The following is a 20,677-nucleotide window of genomic DNA, read 5'->3' on the forward strand; positions in this document are numbered from 1 at the left end:
TAACCAGCCAATGATTCTAATTATATTTTTTGCTGAGTGACTGAAGTGTGCAGTAGTACCACCAATATACAAATGTGGAGGTAATCTGTAGCTATAGATTGATCTCACTCCTTCATGTGTTCTCAAAAGTAACTTACTACAGAATACTGAACCATCTTCTGAGAATAACCTTTTAACAACTCTGTTTGGCATCCACAATGTCGTGTTAAAAATAATGCAATAAATAATCTCACAAACTCAATTCCAGTAGAACCAAACAACAAAAATTACCCTGTTGACAATTTCTGTGGTCCTTCCAGAGCCTTTGATTGTGGATCTTATAAAATTTTCCAAGGAATCAAAAATGGTGTGTCTTCCCTTTGCATGAATGATTTCATATCTTAACAGTAGAAAAACATTGTATTTCATTAGCAAATAATATAAGGGGATTAAGATTAAATTTGGAGTGGGGAAACATCTGCCACAAGGTTTGGTGCTTGGCTCATGATTGTTCTTGCTCTACATAAGTGATGTACCATGGACATTGGAGGACTCTTCCAAAACTGCAATGTTTGCTGATTATGAAAGTATACTGAAAAAGTACAAAATGCGTCCATATCAGACACAGACAGGAGAATAATGGAACAGGATTACAACTGGTTCACGGCCAACAGGTGTTTAATCCCTAATCCTGTAAAAAATTATATTATGCAATTCCAAACAAAATAATGACCTACAGTTACCATAAGTGGAGATCTAGATATAGACAAGCCTCCATGTTTGAAGCACTTGGGCATCCTGATGAACAATAACTGAAGTAGGACCAGCATGTTGACTGGCTTGATGCAGCTCTCCATGCTACTCTATCCTGTGCAAGCTTCTTCATCTCCCAGTACTTACTGCAACCTACATCCTTCTGAATCTGCTTAGTGTATTCATCTCTTAGTCTCCCTCTACGATTTACCCTCCACGCTGCCCTCCAATGCTAAATTTGTGATCTCCTGATGCCTCAGAACATGTCCTACCAACCAGTCCCTTCTTCTTGTCAAGTTGAGCCACAAACTCCTCTTCTACCCAATTCTATTCAATACCTCCTCATTAGTTATGTGATCTACCCATCTAATCTTCAGCATTCTTCTGTAGCACCACATTTCGAAAGCTCTATTCTCTTCTTGTCCAAACTATTCATCGTCCATGTTTCACTTCCATACATGGCTACACTCCATACAAATACTTTCAGAAACGACTCCCTGACACTTAAATCTATACTCGATGTTAACAAATTTCTCTTGTTCAGAAGCGCTTTCCTTGCCATTGCCAGTCTACATTTTATATCCTCTCTACTTCAACCATCATCAGTTATTTTGCTCCCCAAATAGCAAAACTCCTTTACTACTATAAGAGTCTCATTTCCTAATCTAATTCCCTCAGCATCACCCGCCTTAATTCGACTATATTCCATTATCCTCGTTTTGCTTTTGTTGATGTTCATCTTATATCCTCCTTTCAAGACACTGTCCACTCCGTTCAACTGCTCTTCCAAGTCCTTTGCTGTATCTGACAGAACTACTATGTCATCGGCGAACCTCAAAGCTTTTATTTCTTCTCCATGGATTTTGATACCTACTCTGAATTTTTCTTTTGTTTCCTTTACTGCTTGCTCAATATACAGATAGAATAAGATCGGGGAGAGGCTACAACCCTGTCTCATTCCCTTCCCAACCACTGCTTCCCTTTCATGCCCCTCGACTCTTATAACTGCCATCTGGTTTCTGTACAAATTGTAAATAGCCTATCTCTGCCTGTATTTTACCCCTGCCTCCTTTAGAATTTGAATCAGAGTATTCCAGTCAACAATGTCAAAGGCTTTCTCCAAGTCTACAAATGCTAGAAACGTAGGTTTGCCTTTCCTTAATCTTTCTTCTAAGATAAGTCGTACGTCAGTATTGCCTCACGTGTTCCAACATTTCTACAGAAGCCAAACTGATCTTCCCCGAGGTCGGCTTCTACCAGTTTTTCCATTCATCTGTAAAGAATTTGTGTTAGTATTTTGCAGCTGTGACTTATTAAACTGATAGTTCAGTAATTTTCGCATCTGTGAACACCTGCTTTCTTTGGGATTAAAATTATTATATTCTTCTTGAAGCCTGAGGGTATTTCACTTGTTTCATACATCTTGCTCACCAGATGGTAGAGTTTTGTCAGGACTGGCTCTCCCAAGGCTGTCAGTAGTTCTAATGGAATGTTGTCTGCTCGTGGGGCCTTGTTTCGACTCAGGTCTTTCAGTGCTCTGTCAAACTCTTCACGCAGTATCGTATCTCCCATTTCATCTTGATCTACATCCTCTTCAATTTCCATAATATTGTCCTCAAGTACATCGCCCTTGTATATACCCTCTATATACTCCTTCCACCTTTCTGCTTTCCCTTCTTTGCTTAGAACTGGGTTTCCATCTGAGCTCTTGATATTCATACAAGTGGCTCTCTTTTCTCCAAAAGCCTCTTTAATTTTCCTGTAGGGAGTATGTATCTTACCCCTAGTGAGATAAGCCTTACATTTGTCCTCCAGCCATCCCTGCTTAGCCATTTTGCACTTCCTATCGATCTCATTTTTGAGACGTTTGTATTCCTTTTTGGCTGCTTCATTTACTGCATTTTTTTTCTCCTTTCATCAATTAAATTCAATGTTTCTTCTGTTACCCAAGGAGCCCTCGTCGTTTACCTACTTAATCCTCTGCCGCCTTCACTACTTCATCCTTCAGAGCTACCCACTCTTCTTCTACTGTATTTCTTTCCCCCATTCCTGTCAATTGTTCCCTTACACTCTCCTGAAACTCTGTACAACCTCTGGTTTGGTCAGTTTATCCAGGTCCCATCTCCTTAAATTCCCACCGTTTTGCAGTTTCTTCAGTTTTAATCTACAGTTCATAACAAATAGATTGTAGTCAGAGGCCACATCTGCCCCTGGAAATGTATTACAATTTAAAACCTGGTTCCTACATCTCTGTCTCACCATTATATAATCTATCCGATACCTTGTAGTATCTCCAGGATTCTTCCATGTATACAACCATCTTTTATGATTGTTGAACCAAGTGTTAGCTATGATTAAGTTATGCTCTGTGCAAAACTCTACCAGACGGCTTCCTCTTTCATTTCTTACCCCAGTCCATATTCACCTACTATGTTTCCTTCTCTCCCTTTTCCTAATCTCGAATTTCAGTCACCCATGACTATTAAATTTTCGTCTCCCTTCACTACCTGAATAATTTCTTTTATCTCATCATAAATTTCATCAATTTCTTCATCATCTGCAGAGCTAGTTGGCATATAAACTTGTACTACTGTAGTAGGCATGGACTTTGTGCCTATCTTGGCCACTATAGTACGTTCACTATGCTGTTTGTAGTAGCTTACCCGCACTCCTCATTTTTTTATTCATTATTGTACCTACTCCTGCATTACCCCTATTTGTTTTTGTATTTATAACCCTGTATTCTCCTGACCAAAAGTCTTGTTCTTCCTGCCACTGAACTTCACTAATTCCCACTATATCTAACTTTAACCTATTCATTTCCCTTTTTAAATTTTCTAACCAACCTGCCCGATTAAGGGATCTGACACTCCACGCTCCGACCTGTAGAATGCCAGTTTTCTTTTTCCTGATAACGACGTCCTCTTGAGTAGTCCCCGCCCAGAGATCCGAATGGGGGCTATTTTACCTCCAGAATATTTTACCCAAGAGGACGCCATCATCATTTAACCATACAGTAAAGCTGCATGCCCTCGGGAAAAATTACGACTGTAGTTTCCCCTTGCTTTCAGGCGTTCACAGTACCAGCACAGCAAGGCCATTTTGGTTAGTGTTACAAGACCAGATCAGTCAATCATCCAGACTGTTGCCCCTGCAACTACTGAAAAGGCGGCTGCCCCTCTTCAGGAACCACACATTTGTCTGGCCTCTCAACAGATACCCCTCCATTGTGGTGGCACCTACAGTACGGCCATCTGTATCGCTGAGGCATGTAAGCCTCCCCACCAGTGGCAAGGTCCATGGTTCATGTGGATAAGCTAACCAAAAAGCTCAGTTTTGCTTTGCACTTTGAAATCTCTCTCATTGTATTGACCAGCAGACAAGATGGCTAACATAGTTTGTGTTCTTTCACTCAGTTCTGTCCTACAGCATAATCTTCTGGGGAATTGCAGCTAGGGCGAAAAAACTGTTTATTCTACAGACACATGCACAGAGTCTGTAACAAATTGACAATGGACATTATGTGGGAAACTGAATATCTCCAAATATTTAAGAACATAGTAAATTAATACTTCATTAGGCACTCATACATTTAATCAGAATACATAGACTCAAAAATGTAAATACCTCAAAACTCTTCTGATAGTAGTCTTCATAAAATTACATAAATACTTTGATGTAATAAATAATAACAGTATATCTATAAGTAATTATCAGTTTGAGTAGATTAGTGCTAATCATGATCTGTTGTTAGTGTACTTTACAGAAGTAGCTACCAGTGGTTGCTTCTGCTTTTTTAAGTATAACTTGACTAAACCTGCTTCCCTGAAGGCTCTCCTGCATGATAGTATTTGCAGACATGATGTGTGATGGAATGAATGAATTAATTAATGAATGCAATTGTTGTATCTTGATAACTGCACAGCTCTCCAGAAAACTTCTTACCCAAGTGTGTAGTTACAATACTCTGCTTTAGTCAGTACTGAAGAATATGAATCAACAGATAATGTTAATTTCAAAGCGTTTGTACACTCCATGGGTATAATCAGCATGGACATTTATGGGAGGTAAGATCTTTCTTGATTGCTCGGTAAAACCTGAAAACATTGGAGCATTCATCACCACAACATTAAGCAATCCCACCACGTACCTTACATGACTGTATGTGCAACCAGCCATGTTGGTGATCTGACACTCTGAATTTCTAGTCTTATCATCACCCACTGAGCCCCCAGTAAACTGAAAAGAAGGACATGTGTTTATTGTGCTTTTTATTTTTTTAAAAATTTAATAATGGCCATTAAGACCACATTAAGTAATAATTATATGTGTACTGGAGATCTTTGCGTTCTTTCTTCATGGTATCCTCTTTTCTTTGTCCATTCCATGTTTAGTTTCTGTTTATCATGGAAGCCTGTAAGTCTGTTAATATTTTGTCTGGTCCAAGATGTCTCTTCAATCTAGTACAGTCCTTTCAAGATTCTTTCTTACATCCCACCATTCATCGGAAACTTTGGATCTGCTGTCAGATATCCTGAAAACTTATTATTATTATTATTATTATTATTATTATTTCCAGAATATTCGCATGGATCTTAAATAAATGTCCAAAAAATTTTAATATTCTTTTTCTAGCTGGCATTATTATTTATTTATTTTATTGATGATTGCTACATAAGATTTTAACAGTCATTTCTAATTTACTCAAGTAAACTTATATGTTCCTCATTCATCATAATCTATATGATCCACAACAATCTTTGAGCTCCTCTTGTGCAGAAATCTTTCTCTTGAATTTCTCAGAGTGTCAGTTTTGACCACCCTGCCATTGAGAGGCGTTTACTAGCGTACAGACACTCTGTTTTAATTTCTGCATTGTAGTGTCTTTGTTTAACATTCCTTGAAATGGCTTTCGTCTGATGTAAAGCATGTCTGACCATCTTCTGTTGCCTGGTGTTGTTGGTATATCCTTCACCAGTTTTCAGCTTCATGACTTCCCCATGATTTTTACAGCTTTCAGCTATTTCAGTCATCTCCTGCCATTAGGTGACCAGGGGTTGCTTTGATATTTTTTGTTATCTTCCCAAAGGAAATTTGGAGCCTGTATTTTTTGTGCTTGCTGTTTAACTGTATTTATCTGCTCGGTAGATGTATTATGTATTCCTATACGGAATCATGGGATTGTCCATGAGTGCAAGATGGTTGATCTTGATCATCCAGTGCATATTCAGTTGATGAATAGCTCTTTCATGTCCAGTTCTTTTCGCATTTACATGTTGTTGTTGCAGTTGTTGTTGTGATTTTCAGTCCAAAGGCTGGTTTGATGCAGCTCTCCATCCTACTCTATCCTGTGCAAGCCTCATCATCTTTGAGTAACTACTGCAGCTTACATCCCTCTGAATCTGCTTACTGTATTCATCTCTTGGTCTCCCTCTATGATTTTTACCCGCAGCACTTCCCTCCAGTACTAAAGTGCTAAACTGGTGATCCCTTGATGCCTCAGAATGTGTCCTACCAACTGATCCCTTCTTTTAATCAGGTTGTACCACAAATTTCTCTTCTCCCCAATTCTATTCAGTACCTCCTCATTAGTTGCATGATCAACCAATCTAATCTTTAGCATTCTTCTGCAGAACAACATTTCAAAAGCTTCTATTTCTTCTTGTCTAAACTATTTATCGTCCATGTTTCACTTCCATATATGGCTATATGCCATACAAATGCTTTCAGAATGACTCCCTGACAGTTACATCTATACTCGATGTTAACAAATTTCTCTTCTTCAGAAACGCTTTTCTTGTCACTGCCAATCTGCATTTTATATCCTCTCTACTTGGACAATATCTGTTATTTTGCATCCCAAACAGCAAAACTCATTTACTACTTTAAGTGTCTCATTTCCTAATCTAATTCCCTCAGCATCATCTGATTTAATTTGACTACATTTTGTTATCCTCCTTTTGCTTTTGTTTATATTCATCTTATATCCTCGTTTCAAGACTCTGTCCCTTCTGTTCAACAGCTCTTCCAAGTCCTTTGCTGTCTCTGACAGAATTACAATGCCATTGGGGAACCTCAAAGTGTTTATTTCTTTTCCCTATACCTTAATTCCTCCAATTTTTTTCTTTTGTTCCTTTACTCCTTGATCAGTATACAGATTGAATAACATTAGGGCAGGCTACAACCCTGTCCCACTCTTTTCTCAATCACTGCTTCCCTTTCATGCCCATCAACTGTTATAACTGCCATCTGGTTTCTGTGCAAATTGTAAATAGCCTTTAATTCCCTGTATTTTACGCCTGCCATCCTTAGTTCCAGTCAACATTGTCAAAAGTTTTCTCTAAGTCTACAAATGCTGTAAACATAGGGTCAACATTGTCAAAAGTTTTCTCTAAGTCTACAAATGCTGTAAACATAGGATTGCCTTTCGTTAACCTATCATCTGTGAGTGGTCATAGGGTCAGTACTGCCTCGCATATTCCCTCATTTCTCCAGAATCCAAACTGATCTTCACCGAGGTTAGCTTCTACCAGTTTTTCATTCTTCTGTAGACAATTTGTGTTAGCATTTTGCAGCTATGAATTATTAAATTTCACACCTGTCAGCACCTGCTTTCTTTGGAATTAGGATTATTATATTCTTCTAGAAGTCTGAGGATATTTCACCTGTCTCATACCTCTTGCTCACCAGATGGAAGAGATTTGTCATGGCTGACTTTCCCAAGGCTATCAGTAGCTCTAACAGAATGTTGTCTACTCCTGGGGCCTCGTTTCGATGTAAGTCTTTCAGTGCTTTGTCCAATTCTTCATACAGTATGATATCTCCATTCTCATCTTCCTCTACATCCTCTTCCATTTCCATAATATTGCACTCAAGTACATCTCCCTTGTATAGCCCATTTATACACTCCTTCCACATTGCTGCTTTCCCATCTTTGCTTAGAACTGGGTTTCCATCTGAGCTCTTGGTATTCATACAGGTGGTCCTCTTTTCTCCAAAGGTCTCTTTAATTTTCCTGTAGGCAGTATCTAGCTTACCCTTAGTGAGATATGCCTCTACATCCTTACATTTGGCCTCTAGCCATCCATGGTTAGCCTTTTTGCACTTCCTGTTATTTTCATTTTTTAGACATAGACCGCCATGAACCATGGACCTTGCAGTTGGTGGGGAGGCTTGCGTGCCTCAGCGATACAGATGGCCATACCGTAGGTGCAACCACAACAGAGGGGTGTCTGTTGAGAGGCCAGACAAACGTGTGGTTCCTGAAGAGGGGCAGCAGCCTTTTCATTAGTTGCAGGTGCAACAGTCTGGATCATTGAGTGATCTGGCCTTGTAACACTAACCAAAACGGCTTTGCTGTGCTGGTAGTGCAAACGGCTGAAAGCAAGGGGAAACTAAAGCCGTAATTTTTCGCGAGGGCATGCAGCTTTACTGTATGGTTAAATGATGATGGCGTCCTCTTGGGTAAAATATTCCGGAGGTAAAATAGTCTCCCACTCTGATCTACTCAAGAGGATGTCGTTATCAGGAGAAAGAAAACTGGCGTTCTACGGATCGAAGCGTGGAATGTCAGATCCCTTAATCGGGCAGGTGGGTTAGAAAATTTAAAAATGGAAATGGATAGGTTAAAGTTAGATGTAGTGGAAATTAGTGAAGTTCGGTGGCAGGAGGGACAAGACTTTTGGTCAGGTGAATACAGGGTTATAAATACAAAATCAAATAGGGGTAATGCAGGAGTAGGTTTAATAATGAATAAAAAAGTAGGAGAGCGGGTAAGCTACTACAAACAGCATGGTGAACGCATTATTGTGGCCAAGATAGACTCGAAGCCCATGCCTACTGCAGTAGTACAAGTCTATATGCCAACTAGCTCTGCACATGATGAAGAAATTGAAGAAATGTATGATGAAATAAAAGAAATTATTCAGATAGTGAAGGGAGATGAAAATTTAATAGTCATGGGTGACTGGAATTCAGTAGCAGGAAAAGGGAGAGGAGGAAACGTAGTAGGTGAATATGGATTGGGGATAAGAAATGAAGGAGGATGCCGCCTGGTGCAATTTTGCACAGAGCACAACTTAGTCATAGCTAACACTTGGTTCAACAATCATAAAAGATGGTTGTATACATGGAAGAAGCCTGGAGATACTGACAGGTTTCAGATAGATTATATGATGGTAAGACAGAGATTTAGGAACCAGGTTTTAAATTGTAATACATTTCCAGGGGCAGATGTGGACTCTGACCACAATCTATTGGTTATGAACTGTAGATTGAAACTGAAGAAACTGCAAAAGTGTGAGAATTTAAGGAGATGGGACCTGGATAAACTGACCAAACCAGAGGTTGTACAGAGTTTCAGGAGAGTGTAAGGGAACAATTGACAGGAATGGGGGAAAGAAATACAGTAGAAGAAGAATGGGTAGCTCTGAAGGATGAAGTAGTGAAGGCGGCAGAGGATCAAGTAGGTAAAAAGACAAGGGCTAGTAGAGATCCTTGGGTATCAAAAGAAATATTGAATTTAATTGATGAAACGAGAAAATATAAAAATGCAGAAAATGAAGCAGGCAAAGAAGAATACAAATGTCTCAGAAATGAGATTGACAGGAAGTGCAAAATGGCTAAGCAGGGATGGCTAGAGGACAAATGTAAGGATGTAGAGGCTTATCTCTCCAGGGGTAAGATGGATACTGCCTACAGGAAAATTAAAGAGACCTTTGGAGAAAAGAGAGCCACTTGTATGAATATCAAGAGCTCAGATGGAAACCCAATTCTAAGCAAAGAAGGGAAAGCAGAAAGGTGGAAGGAGTATATAGAGGATCTATACAAGGGCGATGTACTTGAGGACAATATTATTGAAATTGAAGAGGATGTAGATGAAGATGAAATGGGAGATATGATACTGCGTGAAGAGTTTGACAGAGCACTGAAAGACCTGAGTCGAAACAAGGCCCCGGGAGTAGACAACATTCCATTGGAACTACTGACGGCCTTGGGAGAGGAAGTCCTGACAATGCTCTACCATCTGCTGAGGAAGAGATATGAGACAGGTGAAATACCCTCAGACTCCAAGAAGAATATAATAATTTCAATCCCAAAGAAAGCAGGTGTTCACAGATGTGAAAATTACTGAACTATCAGTTTAATAAGTTACTGCTTAAAAATACTAAAGCGAATTCTTTACACACAAATGGAAAAACTGGTAGAAGCCGACCTTGGGAAAGATCAGTTTGGATTCCGCTGAAATGTTGGAACACGTGAGGCAATACTGACCCTACGACTTACCTTAGAAAATAGATTAAGGAAAGGCAAATCTACGTTTCTAGCATTTGTAGACTTGGAGAAAGCCTTTGACATTGTTGACTGGAATACTCTGTTTCAATACCTAGAGATGTCTTAAGATTTAAAATATAGTTTCCTAAATCTCTGTCTAACCATTATATAAACAATCTGAAACCTTCCAGTGTCTCCAGGTTTCTTCCACACATACAACCTTCTCTCATGATTTTTATACAAGGTGTTAACTATGATTAAATTATGCTCTGTGCAAAATTCTACCAGACGGCTTCCTCTTTCATTCCTTTCTCCAAGTCCAGATTCACCAACTACTTTTCCTTCTCTACCTTTTCTTCCTTTTACTACTGTCAAATTTCAGTCTCCCATGACTATTAAATTTTTAGCTCCCTTAACTGTGTGAATAATTTCTTTTATCTCATCATACATTTCCTCAATCTCCTCCTCACCTGCGGAGCTAGTTTGCATATAAACTTGTATTATTGTGGTGGGTGTGGGCTTCATGTCTATCTTAGCTACAACGAATTGTTTACTATGCTGTTCATAGTAGCTTATCCACATTCCTAGTTTTCTACTCATTATTATCCCTATTTGATTTTGTATTTATAACCTAGTATTTGCCTGACCAGAAGTCCTGTTCCTCTTGCCACCAAACTTCACTAATTCCAACTGTATCTAACTTTAACCTATCCATTTCCCTTTTTAAGTTTTCTAACCTACCTGCCCGATTAAGGGAGCTGACATTCCGTGCTCCAATCCGTAGAGTGCCAGTTTCGTTTCTCCTGATAATGACATCTTCCTGAGTAATCTCCACCTGAAGATCTGAATTGGGGACTGTTTTACCTCCATAACATTTTGTGCAAGAGATACCATTTTTGTATAACCATACAGTAGAGATGCATGCCCTCGGGAAAAATTAGGACTGTAGTTTCTCCTTGCTTTCAGCCATTCACAGTACCAGCGCAGCAATGCCGTTTTGGTTTATGCTACCAGGCTACAAAAGGACGCTGCCCCTCTTTGTTTACATATGATCTCTTGAAACACACTTGAAGAGAACTAGAGATAGCTTGCTTGACTCTCGTTCTGATCTGAAACTCCTTTGAGAGATCCCCCAGAGGTTCTACCCATGATTGTCTGCATGTTAATCTCCTTTCTGTTGGCATCCACTCTGAAAAGTAAAATTGTGCTTCCCTGTTGACTAACTTGTGTGCTAATACAAGATCTTCGTTGATGGCCGGCCACTGGTGGCCGAGTGGTTCTAGGTGCTTCAGTCTGGTACCGCGCGACCCCTACGGTCGCAGGTTCGAATCCTGCCTCTGGCATGGATGTGTGTTATGTCCTTAGGTTAGTTAGGTTGAAGTAGTTCTAAGTTCTAGGGGTCTGATGACCTGAAATGTTAAGTCCCATAGTGCTCAGAGCAACTTGAATTACTCTTTGTTGACGCAGTTAACCAGTACTCTTTTCAGGCTGCAGATCTGCTCTACACATGACCTCCTTTTCCTGAAGATATTTATTTCCTGAAGCTGATAAATCTATATTATTATTGTTGTTATTTTTCATTTTTTTATTTTCGATTTTGGCTTCCTATTGCTCAGGTAAATAACTACTTCCAATTTAACTTTCAGTTCTTTCAATAAGTCTTCTTTCAGTCAGAGTACTGTTTTTTTTTTCTCATCTTCTGACCACTTTGCTACACTTTCTAATTTTTTTTATGTACAGGAAAAATCTAAAACCTTCTTTTGAAAGATGTCTCTGATCAGAATTTCACCTTATTCACTCTTCATCTCTTTTACATCAACCCTGATTTCTTGAAATGACTCACGCAAGGTAGATTTGTTCCCATGGATAAGTTCACAAATTCTCTTGCATATCATATTTTCATTCATCTGAACCAGATGGCCATGAAATAGCATGCTCCTTTTCCACATCATTGTACCACGTGGAAACTTTCCCTATTAACACGTTATAACATGGAAACTAATTACTGTATGGGGATTAGACTTGGTAGCATTAATGTGAATGACATGGGAAAGATAAATAATGCAGAATCAGTTCAATTGAAATACTTATAATGTGCTGCTACTGTATATCATACCATTACACTAGTACCATTACTGCTACAAAAGGGGCTGAAATGGTGTCCATCAGTGTCCAGAAGATTCTGAAAGCACAGGATTGCATTCTACACAGCAGAATGAAACATGTCCGTAGGTATGCTGGCTACCTCTCTTGGCATGCTGCACTTCAGATAAGCACGTGTGAACGTTCCCCTAGTAAACCCTGTCCCGTAGGTAGCTCCACAGCCAAAAATTACATGGAGTGAGATCAGGTGTTTGTGCCGGCCATGCATTTGGAAATGATCAGCTGATAATTCAATCATATTCAAACATGTTTTGGAGAAGCAGATGAACTTCACAAGCAATGTGTGGTGGGGCCCCATCTTGCATGAAAACTGTTGAATTCAGTGCATCTGTCTCCTTTAGGGCAGGTATGACATGCTGGCAAAGCATATTGCAGTAATGCTGGCCAGTCACACTGCACGTCTTTGGAACTTGAGTGCTAACCTGTTCAAAAAAGAATGGGCCAGTGATGAACATAGCTGTGGAGCCACACCATACAGTGACGTGCTCACCATACAAACGGACTTCATGAACAATGACTGGAGGTGAAGATCCCCACACTCAGAAATTATGTGTTCGCCTCACCTGTCAGAGAAAATGAGCTTCATCTGTCCACAGGATGGTCCAGGGCCAGTCTTGTCAACGTCAGCCCTTGCGAGAAAGTCTAGAGTGAAGTCAACATGATGTTGTGCATCCCGTGTTGCAAGATGCTGTATGGTATGTTTCTTGTACGGATACCATTTGAGAATGGTTTGAAGTGCCTTCGTACAGTGGACCACAGGTTGCTCAGCTGTCATGACGCAGCACACGCACTGCCCGACAATCAGGAATTGCATGCAGTGTTGTTTGCCATAGCAACAGCGATTTCATCAACCACCTGTGGTGCAACCATTTGTTGGCCTCTTCCTGGAGTAATACCCAGTTCTCCAGTTGATTCGAGCTTCTTCATCATCCTCTGCACAACACGTGGAGATAGAGTACCCTTTCAGCCAGCGATATTCTCGAAGTGCAGTTGTAGCATTACTATTGTTTTGATAATAGAGCTTCACCATTAATGCCGTGCTCCTTTTGTCCAAACTCATGTTGACACGTCAACAAGTGCACTGCATCTGGTCATGCGTGTGAGTCTATGAATCACGATGATTGATCATGGCACCTGGCAGCCGTAGTTTGAACTGGACAGAGCCGCTGTGACTCATGGAAATCTGGCTTCCCATATTCTGGACATTAATGCTACCAAGTTTGGTACTCATACTTACAGTAATTAGTTTGCATATCTAACATGTTAAATAGTGGAAGCTTAATTATAACCACCCAGTATATATTGTCCAGTTTTCTTGTTGACCCCTTCATTGCACCTAGTCCTGTACTTACTCTTGTATTTTGCTGGTCCCATTATTTTCCTGAAGGTTTTCCTCTCTCTCTTTTCCACATTTTCTATTTCCCTTGTCTTAGTCAAATCGAAACATTTGGCTGAGTGTGAACATTCTTGTTTTATTGCTGTAATGGAGTGTTGTAACACTGGTTGAGAGGAGATAGAACTCTTATTGTACACGTCTTTGGTCAACTGCAATGCCAGTTCCATTTTCCTTCCTGAATTTATTGGCCTCATCATCACAACGATTCTTCTGTATTGCTTCACCAAGATATTTAAATTTATTGAATCTTTCAATTTTCCTGTAATCTGTGTCCATGAAATTTATATTTGTTGTGTATTCTGTTTTTATGTAGGATGTTGTATGCCCTGCTTTTCCTACAGTTCTTTTCAAAATGTTGATTTGTCTTGTGCTACCCAGACAACATTGTAAGATTGTTGTCAGAGTTCTTCTTCTTCTTCTTCTTCTTCATCTTCATCTTCTTATTATTTTTATTATCAATATTATTGGTATATGTTTTTTTATGTTACAATACCTTAATAACATACCAGACTGTTGTGCTGTGATTTGATTTTTTTTCCATACTGTTAGCTGGAACCTGGACTACCGCTGCCTTCACCAAATGCCCTCAAAAAGAAAATTCTGATCAAAAACAAGAAGCTAAATCCTGATGTGGAAAAGCAGGAGTTGGAACTGTTCTGGCAGGGACAGTTTGTCATTGAAGAAGATGAGGAAGAAGACACGTCTGCCATCAGTGAAGCTAAACTGGTACATAAATAATCCAGACAGTCCTATTATTTAAAATATAAGACTCATGTACCATGAAATTTTCAGGCGAACAGCTCGATGTCGGTAACTTTGTACCACAATATTTCAGTACTGAGATTTCCGACCATCTTCAGGTGTATTCTGGTGAAAGTACACTAAGCTCCCAGTGTAGCAAAACAGCTTAAATCACTTAATAAAAAGGCAAGACCTCCAGTCCTGATTGTATACCAGTCAGATTCCTCTCAGAGTATGCTGATACAATAGCTCCATATTTAGCAATTGTATACAAGCAGTTCCTCATTGAAAGATCCGTATCTAAAGACTGGAAAGTTGCACAAGTCACACCAATACCCAAGAAGGGAAATAGGAGTAATCAGATGAATTACAGACCCATATCGCTAACATTGATTTGCAGTAGGATTTTGGAGCTGACATTTTGTTGAACAGTATGAGTTATCTTGAGGGGAAAAAAAACTATTTATTGACAAACAGCCAATATGGTTTCAGAAAGTATTGTTCTTGTTAAACACAGTTATCTCTTTATTCTCATAAATGCATGAGTGCTATTGACAGGGAATATAAAATTGATTCCATATTTTTAGATTTCCAGAAGGCTTTTGACACCTTATCTTTCAAGTGACTCTAATCAAATTGCATGCCAATGGGCTATGATCTCAGTTTTGTGACTGGACTGAAGATTTCCTGTCAGAAGGTCACATTTCATTGTAACTGTCAGAAAGTAATTGAGTAGAATAGAAGTATCATCTGATGTTCCCCAAGTTAGTGTTATAGGTCCTCTGCTGTTCCTGTTTTACATAAATGACTTAAGAGATAATCTGAGTAGCACTCTTTGATTGTTTAATAGATGATGCTGTCATTAACCATCTTATAGAGTTATCAGATGATCAAAACAAATTGTAAAACTATTTAGACAAGATATCTGTGCAGTAGTCACCAAACAGATTGCGGGAGGCGCACAATGGCACGGCGCGTCACGGACGGTAGTTGCCGCAAGTAGAGTCCCGTCCACCAGAGGGCACGCGAAAATTCGGACGCGACCTCTGCCGGCTGAACAACAACAACAACAACAACAACAACAACTCGAGCAGCACGGGCCCCAGTCAGTGATCATCGGACCTGCCCAGGACACAGTCCCGATCCACAGAAAGTGCAGTGCGTGAACAGTGTTACTACAATCTGTATGGTGCAAAAAGTAGCAGTTGATTCTAAATAATGAAAATTGAGAAGTCATCCTCATGAGTACCAAAAGGAGCCGACTAAATTTCAACTACACAATGAATCACACAAATCTAAAGGCTGTAAATTCAAGTAACTGCTTTGGGAATACAGTTACAAATAACTTAAGTTGGAATGATCACATAGATAATGTTGTGGGGGAAAGCAAACCAAAGGCAGTATTTTGTTGGCAGAACACTGAGAAAATGCAACAAGTGTACTAAAGAGACTGTCTGCACTACAATTGTCCGCCCTCTTATGGAGTATTGCTGTGCGGTGTGGGATCTGCATCAGATAGGATTGATGGGTGTCATCAAAAAGGTTCACAGAAGGGCAGCTCGTTTTGTACTGCTGCGAAACAGGGGACAGAGCGCAATGAATATGTTGTGTGAATTGGGGTAGCAGTCATTAAAACAAAGTCATTTTTTATTTTGGCAGTATCTTCTCATGAAATTTTGGTCAGCAACTTTCTCCTCAGAGTGTGCAAGTATTTTGTTGGCAACCACCTACATAGGGAGAAATGATCATCGTAATGAAATAAGAGAAATCAGAGGTCACATTGAAAGATTTAAACATTTGTTTTTCCTGTGCGCTGTTAGAGAGTGGAACAGTTGAGAAGTAGCTCGAAGGTGGTTTGATGAACTCTCTGCCAGGCACTAAATTGTTAATTGCAGATAATCATGTAGATGTAGGTGTAAGACACTACCAGCAGATACTTAGTTTCTCAAATGTTGCACACACATTACTTGAGTGCATGTACTTCTGCTGTAAATCTGTGCATTGCTTCAAGTGCCCTCTGCATCATATCAATTCTCTTCACATGATAAAGTCACAGAACGACATCAGCTACTGAAAGCACAAAGTTTTACAATGACAAGATTCCAAGCTGGAAACTCTATATCACCATTGATAAGTTCCTCAGACAGTCATATTTGTACTGATTCCTTAATGATGGAATTCCAGAAGTTTCAAGTATGGATCAAAATGTTCATTTCATTGTAATTCTTCAAATGACCAGTGAAATATAGCATTCGGCAATAACAGACTTGCTTGTGCAGAGGAGATGAGTACACCATTGCTGCTCTACTGTGTGCTCCTAAACAGTGTGCATGTGTTGTCCTCTACAAGACCTGCTGTGGTCACACAGAACCCGTAAGTCCCCACCAAGTGCAGTTCTGGGTCACTTTTCATGAGTGCCAAAAGCACCAAGATTTTAGATGGAAGATGAAGGACCACCTTAAACTTAGTTCTCTGCCTATCTTTGTAAAAACATATGCAATATACTGTAGGTAAAATGTTGTCTCAAATGCCTCACCCTCTTCCTTGTTCTGACATCTGTACATCTGTAGTGCTCTCTTTACCTTATGAGATGAATATCCATTTTCATTGGACACAGTTTGAAGGTGTTCCAAATCTACCTGAAGGTTATAAGTATCTGAGATGGTAGGGGATTAGTGAATTGAGATATTTGAGAATGCTCATTGCCATTGCAGTATGGTGGCAACTGGTAGACTTTATATACAGGTCTGTGTTAGGGGTGCGGATACACAAAATGACCAAATGTGCCATCTCTTTTATATCACACTAAGACACCTATGAATGACAAACAACTTTCCAGAGTGAATTTTCATTCTACAGCAGACTGCGCATTGATTTGAAATTGCATGGTAGATTAAAACTATGTAAAGGGCTGGGACTTTAACTTGGAAACTATGAAAAGGCCCCAAGTTCGAGTCCCAATCTGACACACAGTTTTAATTGGCAGACAACCTTCTTTCTCCATCTCCATATTAATGAAGTAATATTTTGAAGGATCTCTCAGAGACTGCACAAACCATAAGGCCTAACTATAAATGTGTCATCAAAATGTAACATAACAGTACTTTTGATTTTAAAACTGCTAATTGCGCACTCTGGAGCACCAGCAGGATAGACCTCTCCTCCAAGGCAGCAAATCTACTACTGATGAGCACTGTATTTATAATGGTATTTGTTGAATTACAATGAAACAAAAATAACGTCTCATACTTAGAATTTTTGGAATGCCATCATTAAAGAATCATGGAAATGTGACTGTGTGGGTCAGTGGTTTCCAGTTGGATGCCTCATGTATTACTGATGCTGGAAAACTTAGTGCTCTGCAAAGCTGATGTCATTCTCCAATTTTAATTAAATTAAGATAATCGATGTGATATTGATAAACTGAGCTTCTACAACAAAGGGCACTCAGAGAGCTTTACAGCAGAAGCACATTACCACTACCACTAGCGCAGCAACATCCAAGTACACCACACGTGCACAGGTGGGGTCTAAAATAGGGAACCTTAGCGTATTTTCATCAGTACAAACAGGAAGATCTGTGTGGGATCTGTACTAAATTGGACTAACGGGGGATATTGAACGTATACAGAGAATGGCAGCACGAATTATCACAGGTTTGTTTGGCCCACAGGAAAGTTATACAGGATGCTGAAGAAACTGAAATTGCAGATTCTTGAAGATATAAACTATCCCCAGAAAGTTTATTAATGAAGTTTAATGGACAGGCTTGAAATGATGACTGTAGGAATACACTGCAGCTCCATATGTGTTGCTCACATTGGAATAGCAAGGACTAGATTAGAAAATTATGCAGAGGTATTCAAACAATCTTTCTTCCCATTCCACATATGCAAATGGAGCAGGAAGAAACCCTACTAACTGCTGCAATGGAACATACGCTCTGTCATGCAGTTCATGGTGGTTTTTCAGGTTATAGATATAGATGAAGATGGCCAGTAGACTAAGCTCTGAAACATCACACTAGCAAGATGCTGACATACGATAGTTCTGTGACATTTCATGGTACAATATACAGGGTAAGTCAGGAGGAAAGGTACCTTCTTTGAGGGGTCATAATATTAGTGATTCTGAACAAAAAATTTCATATGGACATATGCCCTATTTCGAATGGTTCCAAGATAGAACACATGTAATATCACTTATGTATGTTTTTCTTTAATAACTTGAAAACCACACCCTCCAGTGAAAACGTGTCTCAGTGCAAAATTAAACTATATTAAATTTCTTACAAAAAGTCATATTCATTCTTTTCTCTAGAACTAATGGTTTGTGCGAAGAGAACGCGAGAATGTTGAGAGACTCACTCGATTTGCATGCGCTGCAGTTTACGTAGTTCTTGTAGGGCAATTTGAGGTCCCACATCAAACTGATCGTCTCTACTTACTACCTCAATATCTACCTCAAATTGGCCTACAAAAATTACATTAAGCTACACCCTGTATATGCGTGCATCTCATATAAGATTCTTTCTTACCTTGATTTTCATGGAATAAGATCAGTGGACAAACGCAGGTGTCACACACATTTAAGTGGATATTTTAGAAAAAGTGAATAATTTCTTACATGGTGTCATTATAAATGGCAATAAAAGGAAGGCATTTTTGATAAGTCATCATGTGCTTGGTATAATTGTTATATAATTGGTTGTCATAAAGTTTTAATTATCACAAAAAATGATTTTTCTAATTTGTTTACAAAGCTTTTTTGGCCACCTGTTAATGTATTACCTGTTAGCTTTCCTCTCAGGCTCTTTGGCCATTGTTTCTTTAATGATTTCTCTGACATTTCAACATCTCGAGGGTCTTGCATTCTCAAAGATTCACCCTGCATTTGTGGTGGTAGACTGGACTGGACTCGTAGCCATGGGTGGGGGGTGTATGCACTATTTGCACTAACATCTACAGTAAGCATTTCTCTGCTCAGTACCATTGTAGCTTCTACATTGTTACTTGCAATGGTCATTCATTGCAGTGCAGGAATCCAGAATCAGTTTATCTTGAGGCTTGCTACATGTTAAAATTATTATGTTTGTGAACTTTAATGGCTTCCTTGAACAAATTGACATGGTAGTTCTTCTCCACAGCATGCTCCTATGTGTTTCAGAATTTTATTGATCTCAAGAATAAATTTCTTTTATTTCTGTCAATGTTCACAAAGTATTTGGTCCTTAGACTACCATACCGGTTTCTGTCAGCAATGACCATCTTCAGATCTGTTTTATAACATGCCCTAATATAATAAAGCCATAGTGGCGTCATCAGAAAATAAGCTTATCATCATCGCTGTGTATATTTTGTGACAATGGTACTATATATTTACTATATTAGGACATGTTATAAAATAGATCTGAAGATAGTCATTGCTGACTGAAACCAGTACTCTAAGGACCACATGTTTTGAGATCATTGACGGAAATAAAAAGAAGTTTATTCTACAACTCCTAGATCTCTGTTTTAATCAATGTCCATGTCGTAGCTTGTGTACGTTGTCCATCTCACATAGTATGTGCGTCATCACGACTGATTTCTCCACCTGTCCACCTGTCCGAGTCTGCAATACCATCCACATTTGATGATCCTGATATTGATGAATCACTAGGTTTCATGAGACTTAATAAAGAGCTGGTGCCATGCTCTCTCCTGGCTGTTTGTGGGGGCCATACCAGTGACATGGAGAGTTTTGTAGTTTATAGCAGGCGTACAGATCTGCCAAGCACATTTTGACATCTTTTTGCTTCACATGTAACTATAACAAGCCTTGATTTTGATTGACGCTACTTCTAAATGATCATAGGATGTTCCCGGATATGATGCTACACAGGAGAATGGAGACATCCCCAGCCCCGTGAAATATCCACCATCAACAAATAAGATTCATCCATGGCTCTCATCCATGGTGAACTACATTCAACCAGTCTATTTCCAGGGATTTTATGTTGCTGAGGGTAAGAGATTAAATTTATTGCATAACATTAACATTTATCTTTTCTCTGAATACTACAGTCAAAATAATCATCATCAGCAACAATATCAAGTGTGAAACCATCTCTGGTTTGTTACACACTCAGTATTTAACTCTGTCCATCTTTTCTTTGGCTAACAAATCTTACTTCTTCCTTGTTTTGAGGAGACTTTGGTGTACTTCTTTCTTTCATTCAGTCTTGCAGTCTGGCCTCAGGAGCCAGAGACTGTGGGCTTGTGTGTGTGTGTGGGGGGGGGGGGGGGGGGAGGGGGGGTGACCTGAAGACTGCATTTGGTCAGTTTGTATAAGTAACAATTGCAGACAAACTGTCGGAGTCACTTGCTTCTT

At 39.4% G+C, this 20,677-nt stretch overlaps 1 protein-coding gene across 1 annotated transcript in view; it reads left to right on the plus strand.

Moving 5' to 3' along the window:
* Positions 1-20,677, plus strand: part of LOC126095360 (1-phosphatidylinositol 4,5-bisphosphate phosphodiesterase-like) — a 419,315-nt gene that overhangs the window by 202,915 nt on the left and 195,723 nt on the right. The window contains exons 11-12 of the mRNA XM_049910167.1: positions 14,114-14,290; positions 20,162-20,312. Coding sequence (XP_049766124.1) covers positions 14,114-14,290; positions 20,162-20,312 — 328 coding nt within the window. The remainder of the gene's footprint in view (positions 1-14,113; positions 14,291-20,161; positions 20,313-20,677) is intronic.

Source organism: Schistocerca cancellata, chromosome 8 (genome assembly GCF_023864275.1).
Source record: "Schistocerca cancellata isolate TAMUIC-IGC-003103 chromosome 8, iqSchCanc2.1, whole genome shotgun sequence".
In the NCBI taxonomy this organism is placed as follows: domain Eukaryota; kingdom Metazoa; phylum Arthropoda; class Insecta; order Orthoptera; family Acrididae; genus Schistocerca; species Schistocerca cancellata.